Here is a 17,090-nt window from a genome sequence, read left to right as displayed (position 1 = left end):
CGGCTTTGTCACCGTGGGTAGGAGGTCGATAGCAGGTGCCCACTGTTAGGTCCTGCTTGGAGACGACCCTTTTGACTTGAACCCAGAGGCATTTGATAGAGCAGCCGCAATCACCATAGTTGACTTCAATCCATTCAAGGTGTTCCTTGATGTGGAGTGCAACTCCTCCACCTCTTCTACCTTGCCTGTCCTTACGAAAGAGCTTGTAACCGTCCATTGCGATCCCCCAGTCATTTGAGTTGTCCCACCACGTTTCAGTTACTCCTATGACGTCATACCCTCCTGAGTGGGCACGGAGCTCCAGTTCGTCCTGTTTGTTACCTAGACTGCATGCATTTGTATAAATACACTTGAGGTGATTGATACAAATTAAAGGTAAGGAGAAAAAGAAGATAAGAAGATTACAGGTATTTTGTAAGAATGAATGAAAAGCAATGCCTGGGAACATGAAGAAGAGGAGCAGTTTGCCAGACTTTTGCAGCTGGTGCAGAAGGCTCAGAATCATTAATATTGTGTGATATTGTGTGTTAACCTCAGTGATTCAAGTGAAGCTGGAGACTTGATCAATCTGACAAAGAATTTTAGATTATTTAAAAATTTAAATTGCAATCTCCAAGTCTCTTTTTTAAGTGAAAGGGCTCTTTGCATCATACAGCGGTAAGCTGTATGCTCAAATAAAATGTGCAAGAAGGTTTCAGACTGTGTATGTTAAACAATAGATCATAAAGTAATAATAGTATTAATGAGGTTGCCTGCTCAGAGCAGAGGTTTTCTGGTCTCCTCTAAGCTCCTGAGATTCTTAATAAAAGTCTTAGTACTGAGCTGTCTGACACTGACTCAGGTGTTTACATGGGAAATGCCTGCAAGGAGGTACATTAATTGCAGCCAATGGCCCTGTGTAGACCCATTTTTCCCAAGAGTAGCATCTGTGTGGGATAAGTCTTTGTCAGCGCTTCCCACCACCTCGATTCTGTGTAAGTTGCTATACTTTATTGGAAAAGCAAAGTGAAATATGATCATCTACATTGCTAGTTCTATCATTGTGAAGAATAAGAGAACTTTCTCTCCCCCTCTACCTTGATATGTTCTTATTAGGCAAAGCGGAAAAGACTCTGGGAGATGCCCAGCCTAGAACCATTTCCTCATCATTAGGACATGGCTGTGAAATGAGGAAAGGCCAGTTTCAGGTCTCTGATCAGAGGTCAGGAAAAGCCATACATCCTATAACTCTTTGTTGACTGAAGAACCAATTTGTCTCTTTAGCTTTGGACAGACCTTCCCATGCATGATAAACTTATTGCCATGCAAGTGTCTTCAAAATGGATCCATTAAAAAAGCAAGTTCTTTTTGATGAATTGACGTTTTCCACTCATTAATACAGAAAGAACTGGCAAGCCTTAATTAGGTCTTAACAGAGCCAGAATTTCCAGGATCAGCAGTTGTGTCACGCCAGTATTTCTGTTGCTGCTAGTAACACGGATGTTGGCACAATACCAAGCAGATGTAACAATTATGGTGGTAATAAAACTTTTTTCATATTCCTTTTGTTACAACTATTAAACAATAGATACAAAGTAACATAATTTCAACCTAATTATACCTTTATCTATATTCCTTTTCTAAATTACTATTGCTTCTTGAAATAACTGGATCTCTGTGGGCGAGTTGCTAACAACAAGGCATGCCCATTTAGGTAAAGGCATTGTAGCATGTGCCTAATTTAGTGTTATGCAATGTTTCTGTATTGCAGGATCAGTGGGGTAAGGTGAAGTCCATGCCACAGGAAACCACTGCTTCTCATAAGCAAACCCAATACCCTTCTCTAAAAAAATTTAATTCAAAAGAAAATAGGGACTGACACTTGTTACCCTGTGTTCAGAGACAGCATCAATGTTAGCTGCAGCGTTCAGTGCCTAGGGACAGAAGTCCCCATCACAGGTCTTTGAGCTGCACAAACTGCTGCTCATGCCCAGAACCAAACTGGAGTGAAAGAGCAGAGATGAGCTGATCTCCCTCACCCCCACTTTACTGAGAGTGCATGTGGGGAATAACTCCTTCTGCTTCTTCTCTACCCACTGCAGGCACTTTTGAAAATGTATATTCTTTTTTACTGGCACAGGCAAATTGAAAATTAAAAAACAGAAATTCAAAAGATAAGGAAAATTGTACAAGATTACTGAATAGGTATTAAATTTCCCTTCGAAACTGGCAACTTTAAGGAGACTGTTACAGCGTATCTGATATTTTAAAATCAGCTGTCATCTGTACAGTATTTTTCTCATTAAGAAAGAAAATCATCCTGTCTTAGACTTGATACAGTTTCACCTATAGTAGCATGGAGAAGAGATGCGTTTCTTTTCATGCCTTGGGGCTTTGATAGTTGTTTCATTAAATCAGAGTTCTGTCATTGCTTCTGTGAAGAGAGGAACTGAGCCTGGTTTTCATGCTTCTTTCCTCCCCTCCACTTTTTGAAACAGTAAAAAGCAAATTTGTGCAGGATAAAGAACAGACTAAGAAAACAAATCCTATTCAGAAAATGCCCTATACCTAATTAATTTTTCAATTGCACTAATTGAACAGAACAATAGTAAGAGATTGTGTATTTTGTAGCAATTGAAAGGAAGTGTTTAATTACTGCATGTAAGTAAAACAACAGCTTAAAGCATTCTTGCAAGCAGCAGTACTCTTGGGGGGGTAATTAGTGAAAAATAGATAGTAAACAGATGACAGCTTTTATGCTAAACAAATCACTTCAGTTTCATCTCATGATAAAGAACTGTAAAAGTGAACCTACCACAGCATTCAGCAGGAAGCTTACTTTTTATTTTGATCTATGGCTGATTATAAACTGGTTTTGTGTTTTGTTGGGGTTTTTTTTGTTTTGTTTTGTTTTTCCCCCATGAAAATACCTGTATGCAAGTGGAGTAGCAGCAAAGAAAGCAGACTTGTAGAAATATCTTTAGTTTTATAGTGAATTCAGCCATTCAGTGACTGTGTGATGGACAGGTGACCTTATTGCTTTGCCGCTACTGAACTAAATAACCAAATGGTTGATTGGCAGGTTCACTGTTTGGTGTCTTTTCTGAACACAACTAGATCTCTGGTTATTTGAGAACCATTTGTGCTTACTTATTTTTGGTATATATAGTGTGTATAGATATGGCCATATATACTTACTTATGCCCTGTGTGTAAATGTTAAGGTTAGTGCTAACTTCAAGTTTGACCAAATATTTGGTCAGAGATTGTCCTTCAGTGCCTCGACAGTCAGATCAAAAGGTCAGCTGACTTGTGAAATAACCTGCCAGTATTGGCCTGTGGACTACACATAAATGAGAGGTATTTGTGAAATGGAAGTTGTTCCTTGTTCCAATGTGGTTGGGGGAACATATACAAAAAAAAGGGACAGGGAGTTGAGTCTTGTCCCCATTTGAAACATGGAGATATTTCAACATGCATACCCTTTCTTTCCTCTGCTAATAATCCCAGTCAGAGCTAGGATGAAAATTATTTTAAAAGGATGAACTGTCCAAAGACCAGATGTCAGTAACCTTTGCAAGGGTACAGCAATGTTTTGTGATTCCTGGTTGAATTTCCAGTGGAGAACAAGAGTCACCTTTGGCCAAGCACATGTAAACCAGCTGCAGCCCTCTAGTGAGTATGAAGCAGAAGCGTAAAGAGATTATTTTTAATATTAGGACAGAATCAATGAGTCCACTCTTATGGAGGTGAAAAAACTATTGTCACATGGAAGAGAATGAACACTTACAAATAGCAAATACTATGTATCAGCTACTAAAGATAATGCTTTTAAATGTTGGGAGAGACTGAATAGAACTTCAACTTAAACACTTTAGGAATATTTATCCAGAATTCTTTATACTTTCGGAAAGTGTTTTTGACCTTTCTTTTCTTTCTGTCCTCCAGTAACCTAAAAACCATTCAGGTCCTCAACCAAAGGCAGTAGGTTAGACCTGTGCTGTGTTTGCATAATGTGAGGCCTTGCAGTAATGGGGAATAAATGTTAGTGAGGTAGGATTCACTTACTGTAGAAGAGAGCTGGTCAGTGATCATGTTCTCCAGTCCGTTCTAGCTGCCACTAGCTGAGGCTGCAGGCTAGAGGCATCAGCACAGCTAATACAGAGCAGCAGACCCAGTATACTATTGTTTGGACTATAACTGTGAATCGAGGCACACAAACAGTTGGTGAATGGATTGAAGGACTTGAAACAACTGCAGAGAGGGTAATAACTTCGGAGACCTTATATCACCCAACTGACAGGTTCATTAAATAGTACTGTTTGCAGTCTGAGATGGAAAAGGTACATATAACAGTATCCTGCAGTACATGCCCTGCTCAGGCTCCCACAGTCGAACAATGGCTCACCAAAAAGAGGGGTTCCCTATCTTTTGTGAGTAGGAATACTGGGTTTACTTCATTTACACCACTGTGTATCAGGAGTAATGCTTGCAGCTGGAAACACGTTAAGGAGTTAAAGAAGAGAAAAATACCAGGTTCTCGGAATAAATGTGACAAGAGAAAATTGAATTGAAAATCTGTTAAATAGCCATTAATAAATATAAGCTATACAATTCTTCTCCTTCCTTTTCCATTAATCTGTAACTTAATGTCTTTTATTATTATTTTAACATAGAACCCACTTAGGAGGTTAGACTGGGAGTTCTTGGAAAAGGAAAAAATGTGTAGCCTGCTGTCTATGACTGCCTCATGTTGTTCAAAATCTTCCTGGAATAATCAAGCCTCAGGGATTTTTTTCAGACATTATTTTTATTTATACAGATAAGATTATTCATTCAGCAAACAGAAGAAATTTAGACATACAACTGTGCAGCTCAGCTAGTGAGATGGAACTATTGAATACAGGGTTTAAAGATAATTTTAAAACCTTGCAAACAATATATTATCTAATATATCAAATGATGAGTAAAAAAAGCAAATTAATTTATTATTTTCTATGAGAGGTAGATATATATCATAAAAAGGGGGAACTGTGCCATATGAAATTACACGTTCTTTTTTTTTTAGGGAGGATGTAATTTTTACATACCATTTTAATAACACTGGGTAATAGAATATATGGAATTTAAACAGCTTATGAAGTGTTTTAGCAAAGTGGCCGCTTTAAAATAAACAGCGCATTCATTCAAAATAGTATCTTTAAGTGGAAGTAATGTATTTTCATTACGTAGTCTTCACACAGAATTTTGCAAATCTTATCCTTTTAATCTTAAAAAATATATTTTGCTGGAAGTTGATTTTTAAAAAGTGTTGTTACTCCTTTTTCATAAGGAGAAAAACTGTTCCCTTTTGTATTCTTTCAGCACTCATTCATTGCACTTGCAGTTATCCTTCTGCTGCAGAATGAAATCTCAACAAATGAAATGTAGATATATTGCTTAAAAATTAATTGCCTGTGAATTTTTGGTCAGATGAAACTTCAGCCTTCATTTTTTAAATTCCTTCATCAATGTAATTTAAGTGATAAGTCAACACCCAATTGAATACTAAATTTAAGCATAGTAGACATTAAAAATATTTCCATGAACTGTAAACCAGAATGTTATTTTGGTATGTTTCAGTTTTAACTAGGAGTTTAAGTTTCCTGCACATTTAATAGTCTGTGTAATACCATGATTATTTACTTTCCAAGTCCACTTATGCATTTGAATAATTTTGAGACAGAGGCAATAAAACATCTCATGTAGTTAGTATGGCAAAGGCTGTCCCTAGCTGCAATTATTTGCAAATCTGTGGTCATAGTTCAGTTCTGTCCATGTCCATACAGCTCATTATCTCCAGAGCTATGAATTAACTTTCCTTGAGGAGGAGGCAGATATTTTTAATACCAAATACACTTTCCATGAAGCAAAATTTTCCACCAAAACCATTAACCCTTCCACACTCCAAGAAAATTATATCAATTTTCCATCAGAAAAAAAAAACAACCCACACACACAAAAAAAGAAAACCCATAATGCATAATTTTGTTTTAGCTTAAAACATTTTATATTACGTTTTGGATAGCTTTGATATTAAACTATATTTGCTTAAACAACCACTGCAAATTCCATCCCTCCTGTTCCCTTTTCAGGATCCTTGTTGAACCTCCCTTCTTTTCCTGAAATGTTGTCTGTCTGGTACCTCCTACAGAGAAGCGAGGGGCCTAAATCTCCATAAATAAGCAAATTAATGTCCACCTGTGACAGCATTAAGTGTTTAGATGCTTTGAAACAACTCCCTGTCCCCTGCCCACCCCGTCCCCCCAAACTATTTCAGATGGTTTTTCATCCTTTTCTTCACTGGGGGAAAAAAAAAATCTGTAGGTAAAAGATAAAGTCTTGTGCCCAGCAAGGTGAAGGACAAGAGGAGAGGCCAAGCTCCTCAGTTCCTGCAGCTCTTTCAAGGCCTTACAGCACAATAGCAGAGAGGAAAAGGATTTTGACATCAATGATGCCTGCTTATATTTTCTGGAAAGTGCATGAATTACATTTGAACTCCTAAGGTATAAACCCAGTGAACTTTCACAGGGATTAAAAAATACTGGAAGATTGTTCCGTAACATTGTAAACTGTATGTTTATAAAAACACTACCAAGAAAAAGGTATTTGAATAATATGAAAATATTTGTGCTGTGCCTTTTTATTCAATACTTACTTGAAAACCTGTTAAGATGATCTGGTTTTTAAAATGCCATATGCTCTGCCAGGTAAGATAACTGACAGTGACCTGAATCATAGGTCTAGTCACTACTAAAAAGTTAGACAAGGAGAAATTTTATAATTATATTGCCTTATTAAAATTAAATCCTTTATAAGTCATACAGTTCTATAGTTCAGTGTATTTTGTCAGTTCTTATTCAGTGATGTGTTGGCATACTGACTACCTTGCCCTTACTCTGATTCAGAGACAATCTCAATTATTGCCCTTTCAATGCAGAGCACCCATCTGCTTTTTTCCGTAAGGAGTCTGAAACGCAAATATAAAAACCTCATCTGGCATTTGATAACTAAAGATTCATCAGTACCTCCCTGTAGCATTCACTTTCTTCTTCTGATAAGCAAATTTATTAAATGTCTTCCTTTTAAGTCTAAAATTTTAAAAGCACAGTTATAAGGGCAAATGATTGAACTTGGAAGTAATCCTTTAGTATTTTCCTATTGAATTATCCTATTGGATACTATATAGAATCATAGAATCATAGGATCATTTAGGTTGGAAAAGATCTCTAGGATCATCAAGTCCAACCATCAGCCCAACACCACCATGCCTCCTAAACCATGCCCTGAAGTGCCACGTCTGCACGTCTTTTAAATACCTCCAGAGATGGTGAATCCACCACCTCTCTGGGCAGCCTGTTCCAATGCCTGACCACTCTTTCAGTGAAGAATTTTTTCCTAATATCCAATCTAAACCTCCCCTTGTGCAACTTGAAGCCGTTTCCTCTCGTTCTATCACTAGTGACCTAGGAGAAGAGACCAACCCCTACCTCGCTACAACCTCCTTTCAGGTAGTTGTAGAGAGCGATAAGGTCTCCCCTCAGCCTCCTCCTCTCCAGGCTAAACAACCCCAGTTCCCTCAGCTGCTCCTCGTAAGACTTGTGCTCTAGACCCTTCACCAGCTTCATTGCGCTTCTCTGGACACGCTCCAGCACCTCGATGACCTTTTTGTAGTGAGGGGCCCAAAACTGAACACAATATTCAAGGTGTGGCCTCACCAGTAGCACAATAAAAAGGTTCATATTTTAGAATCTTTAAAAAAAATATTATTTTTAAATAGTTGATGTTTAGCTAATTGGTCAGTGCTAGTCATCCAGGCAAAACAAACCCAGAGACTTGGATTTGTTCAGCCTGGAGAAGACTGAGAGGGGATTTCATCAATACCTATAAATATCTAAAGAGTGGGTGTCAGGACGATGGGACTAGGCTCTTTTCATTAGTGCCCAACAACAGGACCAGGGGCAATGGGCACAAATGGGAACACAGGAAGTTCCAGCTCAATATGAGAAACTCCTTTCCTGTGAGGGTGCCAGAGCAGTGGCACAGGCTGCCCAGGGAGGCTGTGGAGTCCCTTCCCTGGAGACATTCAAAACCTGCCTGGATGTGGTCCTGTGCCCCCTGCTCTGGGTGTCCCTGCTCAAGCAGGGGGGTTGGACGAGATGATCTCCAGAGGTCCCTTCCAACCCCCACTATTCTGTGATTCTGTGGTTAGACCCCTCCTAGGGTCAATGGACAGAGAGATAATGATGGCAAAGGTGAGTACATGCCATCTATGCAAGACAAGGATTTTAGAATAAGATTAATTGCCCCTTGTTAACTCTCTCTGATTATGAGAGAGAGACAGTCAGGATAACTGGTTTAAATTAGATACTTGACTCTTAGAAAGTTGAACTAAGGTTTCACACTAATAGCTTTCCAATCTTAGTAGTCAGATCACGTTTCAGGTCTGTTTAGCACAGAAGGACAGCAGTCTTAATTTTGTAATTCTAAAAGTTTCAGTTCAAAATCCAATTTTGGTGATAGTCAAGTTTGCTGCATTTTGATTCACTTGATTTTTTGAAAGTAGCAGTAGATGAAAATTACAAAGATGGAGATCATTTAAGGATTAGGATGTGTAAGAAGTGTCTGGGATTTCTTCTATGTGACCCCTGCTCTGTAGATGGTAAAGCGTTGTCTATACAAAACTGATTTGCTTTAGGGTATGTAGACCTCATCCTGCTCTCACAAGCAAAGCTGGTGTAAGACAACAATTTGCTTTCACAAGTACTACTGCCAGTCCTTCCCCCAGTTTGGTTGCGGGCCATTGTGAATTTTCCAGATCATAAGCTGGAGCAAACCTAGTAGAAAAATACCTAAAGGTATCATATTGTCACTAGGCTTGCATAATACCTTCAGGAGTGTGTTGATGAGTTCAATGATGGTGTGAAGCTTAGGGTGGCATAAAGCTTCCGATGTTAATATTGTAGAAAGGTCAAGATACTTTATAGAAAGAATGGGTTGAGTTTTGAGAGGTGAAGTAGTAGGAATACGATGCAATTTAGAAATTCAAAATCAAAGGGCTCAGGTACAAGCTGCTGCTATAAACTGGAAGATGCAAAGCACAGCAATTGCAAGTGGCAAGGAGAAAATTAGGAAGCTGAGTGATGAAGCTGCTCATAGAACGACTGCAAACAATCATTTTAATGCATCTTGGTTTTCCACTAGATGGGAAAGAAATAATAGTATGGACTACAAATTGGTGAGACTTCCTTTAAAATATTATGTACAGTTCTAGTAATTGCAGTTGGAGAAAGATGTACTCAGACTAGCATGGATGTAAAAGTAGGGGGCCACTATGCTGTCTTCCGAGCAAAAAGTAGAATAGACTACTTGGATGAGTCTGGGAAGAGACATGATCCCCATCTATAAATACTCCAGCGAGAAATACCAAGGGTCAGGAGCTTTTGGAGCTGAAAGATAATTTTTACTAAGCATTAGTTGATTTAAACTGTATCTGCATACATTTAGATTGAAATTTAAAATAAGATTCAGAACTATATTTAAGACCGGTGTGCTTCTTGAAATAACACTCTTAAAGGATTGAGGGAGAGCGAAAATCTAACTTCTTGAGATGGCTTGATTTGTTTATAAGAAGTTACATGATTTGATGTTTTGCAATAGCAGGGGAAGAAATTCAGTATCTCAGGGGACCTATTTTTCCTAATGTAGTTTCGAAACCATGCAGAATTGTGATGGTTCTTCACATGATTCATTATTTAGAAAGGCTTCATCTTGATCAAATTGCCTCCTCTCACCTTTCTGCTCCTTCTCAGTCAGTTAAATCTCCTGCATATTACAATACTACTTATATTCTTCTTTTATACATGGCAGGCAAGCATTTTCAAACTATTTTAAGAACACTGATGAATTTATTGCATCTAAATTGTGGGATAGAACTTGCTTAATTCAGCAGAAGGATTTTACGAATGATCTCTGCTTTCTTTTTACATTTGTAATCAATATGTAGGTTTTGGGGTTTTTTAACTTTAATATCTCATTGAAAAGTTTGTATTCATAAGGCTGTGGCTTTGACTGGATAGAAACCTTCAATAAAGTAAAGTTATTTTATTTCCTTTTTTTTTTTCCAGCCAGTCTATATGTGATTCATTTTATACTAACATCTTAAAACAGCATGTTAAAAATACAGTTAAAATACTTTATTAATGTACTTTAAGGGTCAGGATTACATCTGTCGTGAAAGGAAAGGGAAACTGAACATAAACATTTTTACATGAAAGATAGTAATGTAGTTTGGGTGTGACCAGGTCCACATACTGTACATGAATGTCATTAGTTTCATGCTTTTCAACTGATACTATTCACGTATTTCATATGTTTATATAGTATATTGTATCAAGGACTGAATGTTGAGCTGTAAAGTTTATTAGGACTCTGCAATTTTTTTCACCTAAAGAGGGCAATTTACTAGTTGTGAAATATTATGAGGAAATGACCTGGTAGGCTCAACTTATATACTAAAATATCTTATAAAAGATCAACATTCAGGCGTCTTTCTCACTGATTTCTTTGGGATATTGCCTGCATTGGGATACTGTCTTAATTTTAAAATATTTTCCCTGCTTCAGTTGCAAATCATTATGACAAAGGCCTCGCTCCTCTCCTTTGCCTTTTTCCATACCTATTTTTCTAAGGATCACTGTAGTTGACCAACCAAGGACCAGCTATGATCAAGGTCATACTACTCACATTTTGCTGGAGGAATACAGCAGCAGAATTTTCCTACATACAGGGAACCCATGAAAAAGATTATGGCTGAGACAACAAGAACAGTTATTACTGGATGGTGCTTTGCATTAAAAATCTGTGAAATATTACTTAAATTTGAAATCAACTTAGCTCTTGTGTGTTTCAGCATTTTGTTTATTTGTGTAGCATTTATGGGCATTTTCATTTCACTGATGAATATAAACCACTTAGAAATTGTGGCAGTGCAATATATGAATCACATTAATATACATATTCATTTTAGGACAAACAATTTATTATTCATCTTTAAAAAATAGATAGGTATGGAGTGGCCAACAACATAGTATTTATTCCATTCTGTGAGATATTCTGTGAGGAATACATAGTTGTAATAGGTATGAAAAACAGCATCAGCATTCAAAAATACTGTTTACTTTTATGAAAATACAAGACAACATGTAATGAATTTGACAGAGAGGAAAATTAAAGTGCAAAAAGAACATGTTTTTTGTACAGGCAAAACCACTGTAGATAGTATAGAAGCGCAGCAAAATACAAAAATAGGTATTTGTATGGATAATGAAAGCATGTAAAATTGCATCGGTAAGATCAGAAGGTTGTGAATTCCATATTTCAGAATACAAGCCAGCTGATCCAGGGAAAGAAAGATTACAATCTTTATTTAATTGCAATAATTTGCATCATTATGCATGAAGAAGTTTATTAAAGCAGTCTAAAAGCATTTGATTATGAGAAAATGTATTGATGTTAACTGGACCATGTTTAGGGCTTTATGGAAATAAACACATACTTGGGTGTAGTAAGATTAGACAAAACAATGATGTTCTCATTTAGAAAAGTTTATCTTAGCTTTCTTCTTGCCATGTCTTCATCCAGCACAGGCTCTGCTGAATATCCTGGACTCCTTTTCTTTTTCTCCTCAGAACCCTGGAAATGGAATTAGTTTGCCATTGCCTTTAGAGGCCTCTCAGATCCCTTTAGAGGTGTACACGTGGAGTCCCTTACTCAATAGTCCTCCCTGGAGAAACAAGTGCTCCTTTATGTCAGACAGGAGCAAGGAAGGAAAGGCGATTTTAAAAAGGGAGGTTTAACACAGTCATTGTATTTTGAATTTAGTCTGGTGCTTCTCATGTGGCATAAGAAAAGCTAAAAAAAATAAAAGAAAAAGAAATTAAAGCCAATTTTTAGGGAACTTGCATCAAACAGATGTAAGAAAAGCACTAGAGAGAAATTATTCCATCCACATATGAAGATACAAGTTCAAGTGTCAGATCGGATGAATGACTCAGGATCAGTTACAGCTCTTTTAAATACGATTAAAATACAAAGTTTCGACAAAATTTAACTTCACTGACAATTTTATCGACTTCATATGTAAAATCACGCTTAGAAAAATCAGGTGAAGAAGCTACCAAATTTTCATATTTATTCAAGGGATTCACATTGCTAATGAGAATTTTTAAACCTTTTTGACATTGATTTTTTTTCCCCAGAAAATACTTTAGGTCTCTAAGTGATTTGCATTTTTTTCATGAAGAAAAAAAATAACCAAAACAACAACAAAAATCAGTATATTTATTTAAAAGTGAAAAATGTCTCCATTTCTAACTATTATTGACATCTGTGGTACCCACAGAGAAAATATTCTTCAAAATTAACTTGGACAAATTAGTAGTTTATTACACAGAATAAACAAGACCATATTAATTTTGCTCTCTTCATATCTTAATTTTAGCACACTTTTTTGCAACTGGCATGTGACACACCAAAGTGACAACTAGTCTGTGAAACCTTCAATATTGCCAATAATATATAGCAAGCTGAAAAAATGTAATTGCTTTTCTGAGAAATAAATGAGCAATCATTACTTGGAGTGAGTTAGTGAAAGATCTCAGCTGCTCAAGAAAAGAATACGTTAAAAGTTTTGAGGGAACACTTCACATGAATGCTATGACAGAATGTCAGGAAGGGAATAGTGGTAGCATGAATGCTGTGGCATATGAGTCAAAATCACTCTGAGAAAGATCAGGAAAATATTTATTACAGGTTGATAGTGCTAGCATAATGTACACTCAAGGGTCAGGTATTCTGAGATGAAAAGAGACCTTGATAGTACTTTAGATGGCTACATATTTCTGGGAATCGTGGGAGACTTTAATTTCCTTGTTGAAGAGTTTTTAAAGAAAATGTTGCTGATACGGAGCTGTCCCTATTACTCTATGTGTTACTAATTTGGAAACATTTTGAGACACACCAGTGATAAGCACTAGGAGTTTTATTTTTTCTATTTCCCTAAAATTCTCATGTGTAAGCATAAACCGTTGTAGAGAAAAGAATTTGCTTTTATGGGAAAAAAGCACCTAGTCAAATAACAGCCCTAATGAAAGGGAGCAGTGTAAATTGCTGGCAAAGCAAATTGCTTTTAGCATGGATGTTATTTTCTTCAAGGTCATTCTGGTACAAAAGCCCTTTGCAGCTTTCTTGCATTATAGATCTCAATGAATGCCTATTTTTTATTAGCAAGGATTACTCTTTATTAGCTTTGCTCAAGCACATTTGTATGCCAGTAAGATTGGATAGAGAGGTGCAGCCCCTGTGCTAGGGACACAGTGAAGTAATGTCCCTGTTCATGTGTGCTATGACAAATGATACATGTTACAGAATCACAGAATGGCAGGGGTTGGAAGGGACCTCTGGAGATCATCTCATCCAACCCCCCTGCTTGAGCAGGCACACCCAGAGCAGGGGGCACAGGAACACGTCCAGGCAGGTTTTGAATGTCTCCAGGGAAGGGACTCCACAGCCTCCCTGGGCAGCCTGTGCCACTGCTCTGGCACCCTCACGGGAAAGGAGTTTTACATATCCTTCCATGAGGCCACAGCAATTGAGGGCTGGACACAGACATGAAGGGGACACTGCACAGTGCAGCATCTTCTCCTTGGCTTTCCTGCAGAAAAGCTGGAGCATTGCACAGCAGCTGGGACTGTGTGACCATCTTGATGAGATATATAGAGCACTGGGTGATCTCATGTCCCTTCCCTCTAAGTAGTTCCATGCCTAGATTAGCTGTAACTGATTAGTAGGGTAATTTTAGAAGGAATACCTTGTTTATGCTAGATTATGTTTGTCTTCTGATGACCCAGAACTCTGATTCAAACCCATAATGTATAGATAAATTTCTTCATATCAGAACAGAAACCAATAATAAACATGCAAATTTAAATCTCACTTCTAAAGGAGGGGGTGAAGAGTTCTTGCTTCAGAGGTGCAGAATAATTGTACAGTGGTTAAATCCGACTTACATATTCATCATACCTTGTTAAATAGTCCCATACAAAATTACTTTCCTCTTAATTGTGGAATTTTTCCACTTTGCAAAGCAAAACCTAATTTTAATTCCAGAGGATGGAGCAACCTTCAAATATACAAGTTAAAAGATACGTGCTGCAGTTCATTGGAGTGCATGTACTTTATAAATTCATTTAAATGCTCTACAGAGATGCTGAACCTAATTCAGACTTCATTGGCTTTTTCATTTAAAACAGTTAAAATTGCCTAATTAAGCATGAAAAAATGAAGAAAAAAAATTAAGAATCCTTACATAAGTAAACCAAGTTTCTGCCAGGTTTTGACTCACCTATAAGCCTGGGAGTGGTTTTATCCTTCTGTGTCTCAGTGCCTTATCTTCTTCAACTGAGACAAGGATGCTGAATCTGAGGGGCAAAAGTCTTGTTCAGGCAGTACTTGTCCATTTGTGGTTTAGGAAACTTCTCCATTTTGTAAGTCTCTAATGTATCATGCAGTTTAGTACAATACAACTCAAGAGTGTGTTAGTTTGGGACTTTCTTTTCTGAAAATTATGCTATCCAAAAAGGCTTCTGTGGAAGGGAAGCAAACAAAGCAGAAGACAGGACAGAGGACTAGTAAAAACAATGAAACAAATGCACAAGGTAAATGAACTGAGGTCGTCTGAGTCTCCTGGGTCTTGGCATCTCTCTCTTCCCCCACTTTCTATTTCCTGACACCATGTCTATTTTTCCAGTTCACTTCTCTCTTCATTCCTCTGGAGGAATGCTTTCTACTTCATTATCTCCACATATTTCAACTTTGTTCCTCAGTCGCTTTATAAGCATATATAACATTAATAAGTACCATATTAATACAGCATAACCAGTTTCTGAAATGTCACACCTTAAATTCTCTCCGAATGCAGCCCTAGACACACTAGACACAAAGATGCACACTGTGTGCAGTTTCCCTGTCTGCTGCATGGAATGAGCTAAAAATGGTGTTGGTGTACTTTCACAACTTCTGTATAGGTGGGAATATAGGGAACAAATGACAAGTGTGAGGGTTAGGCTTCTAAAACTTATATATTAATATGGATATTGTAATTTCCACTAAAGGCAGTTTCTGTAATTTATAGTTGTGCTGTCATGTGAGTAATACTAAATTAACTGATATTTGAGTGTTGTCTGACATAGAATAAAATGTTATCTTTACAAAATATGTAAAGCTTATGTGGATACATGAATGAATTTTTGTTTTTAGGTGTCTTTAGATGGTAAAAAAAGTGGGGTTTTTTTCCTGATTCTTCCTTTTACTGTCCTGACAGTACAAACAAGTGGAACAGTACATGTCATTCCACAAGTTACCTGCTGAAATGCGCCAGAAGATCCATGATTACTATGAGCACCGCTACCAAGGCAAGATCTTTGATGAAGAAAACATTTTGAATGAGCTCAATGATCCACTCAGGGAGGTAAGATTAAAGTATTTGAGTAGCTCTTCATGGTACAGAAAACTTTAATGTCTTTGCTATTTCTGTGTTGAAATGCTCTTTCTGATTCTATTCTGTAACATTTAATCTCAGTTTACCTAGTCAATAAATGACCAGGATGATGCATTTTACATTAGATTGACATAAAGAAGTAAGCAGATTTACGCTCTATCCTGAACCAGAGTGTCAGAGTCACTGCCACATGAGGATGTCAAAGAGTAAAAATCCCACCCTTAATTGTTGAAACTCATGGTTTTCAGCCATTCTTTAAATCAGAGAGGGGCTGGACTAGAATGGTCCTGGGTGAAAGGTTTTTTCTGCGCTCACTATTTGCTAACAACACATCTGTGCAGATGAAACCACTGAAAGCCACCAGTGAAGGGAGAGCTGCTTTATTTCCTTCTGTGTAAGTACCATCCTTAGTTAAGATGGTCTTTACTTGAGATGAGGAAGCTGAAATATAATATACAAGCCATTAAAAAAAAATCTCTTTCATTAGAACTCTAGTCTGTATTGCAGTTTTGGGGTTTTTATAATGTTATGTTATGTGTGGGAGCAGTTGGAATTTACTTTGGCAAGGTGCTTGTGTGGGAGGAAGGCAGCGTTCATCTTGCTGTAACAGAGGTAGCTACTTAATGGGAATATAAATCTGTCTTCTGTTGGGTGGTGCTCATGCCTGACCTACTCAAGGATGTTTGTGTTATCAGTTGGCTGATATCCTCTACTGAAAGAAGGAAAAAAAGCCAGGAGAATAATGAAGTTGAAAATTCTCAGACAGAAGAAAGCATAAACAGGGAAAAGAAAAGAAACAAGGAAAGTGGACAATAAAGGAGGAACAGTCTGATATATGATGAAACCTGTGCAACTTTCAATGATACCAAATAATGCCTTTTATTATCCTCTGCCATAGGAGGAGTGGTGCTGAATATTTGTCTGTGTGTATATTTATAATGTGTTTATAACACCCAACTGACACAGGATGACATCTATACTTTTGGAAAGATATGTGAAGGGTTTTATTTTGGTGGTGGTGTTTTGTTTGTTTTTTTTTTTTTAAAGTTTTGTGCATAAGAAAAGCATAGGTGTGTGATTAATTGTCTACACCATTGAACACTGCTTGTTTTTGTGGAGGGAAAAACGTGTCATATGATCCATTGCCAAAAATCAATCATGTTCCATATTTTAAATAGTTAAGAAATAATGTCTTGCCTGTTCGCAGGCTCTGAAGGCAGCTGGCAGTTTTGCCACATATGTCTTATGAAAGTCTGATCATGCCTTCTCTTACAAACTGCAAACTGGGAAAGGGTGAATGGTGCCCAAAATTGCTGGGCCATTGCTAGACAGTTCCAGTGGAAATCAGGCCAAACCCTGATTGTTCTAACAATTTAACTGTACAGATGACTGAGTTCCAGTTTCTGGGCCCACTTAATTCCCTAACATAGATGTAGCCTGAGTCCTTTCATTGTACTGTGGATTTTTAAGTGTTTTGGAGGGCAGGTGGAAGACTCTGGCTTCTGCACTGCCTC

At 37.4% G+C, this 17,090-nt stretch overlaps 1 protein-coding gene across 1 annotated transcript in view; it reads left to right on the top strand.

Annotated features, from left to right (window-relative positions):
- The window catches only part of HCN1 (hyperpolarization activated cyclic nucleotide gated potassium channel 1), a 202,580-nt gene that overhangs the window by 145,091 nt on the left and 40,399 nt on the right, over nucleotides 1-17,090 (top strand). The window contains exon 5 of the mRNA XM_064438625.1: nucleotides 15,400-15,546. Coding sequence (XP_064294695.1) covers nucleotides 15,400-15,546 — 147 coding nt within the window. The remainder of the gene's footprint in view (nucleotides 1-15,399; nucleotides 15,547-17,090) is intronic.

The sequence above is a fragment of the Phalacrocorax carbo genome, chromosome Z, assembly GCF_963921805.1.
Source record: "Phalacrocorax carbo chromosome Z, bPhaCar2.1, whole genome shotgun sequence".
In the NCBI taxonomy this organism is placed as follows: domain Eukaryota; kingdom Metazoa; phylum Chordata; class Aves; order Suliformes; family Phalacrocoracidae; genus Phalacrocorax; species Phalacrocorax carbo.
Note: the sequence above shows the minus strand (reverse complement) of the source record. Positions and strands in the feature narration are given on the sequence as shown.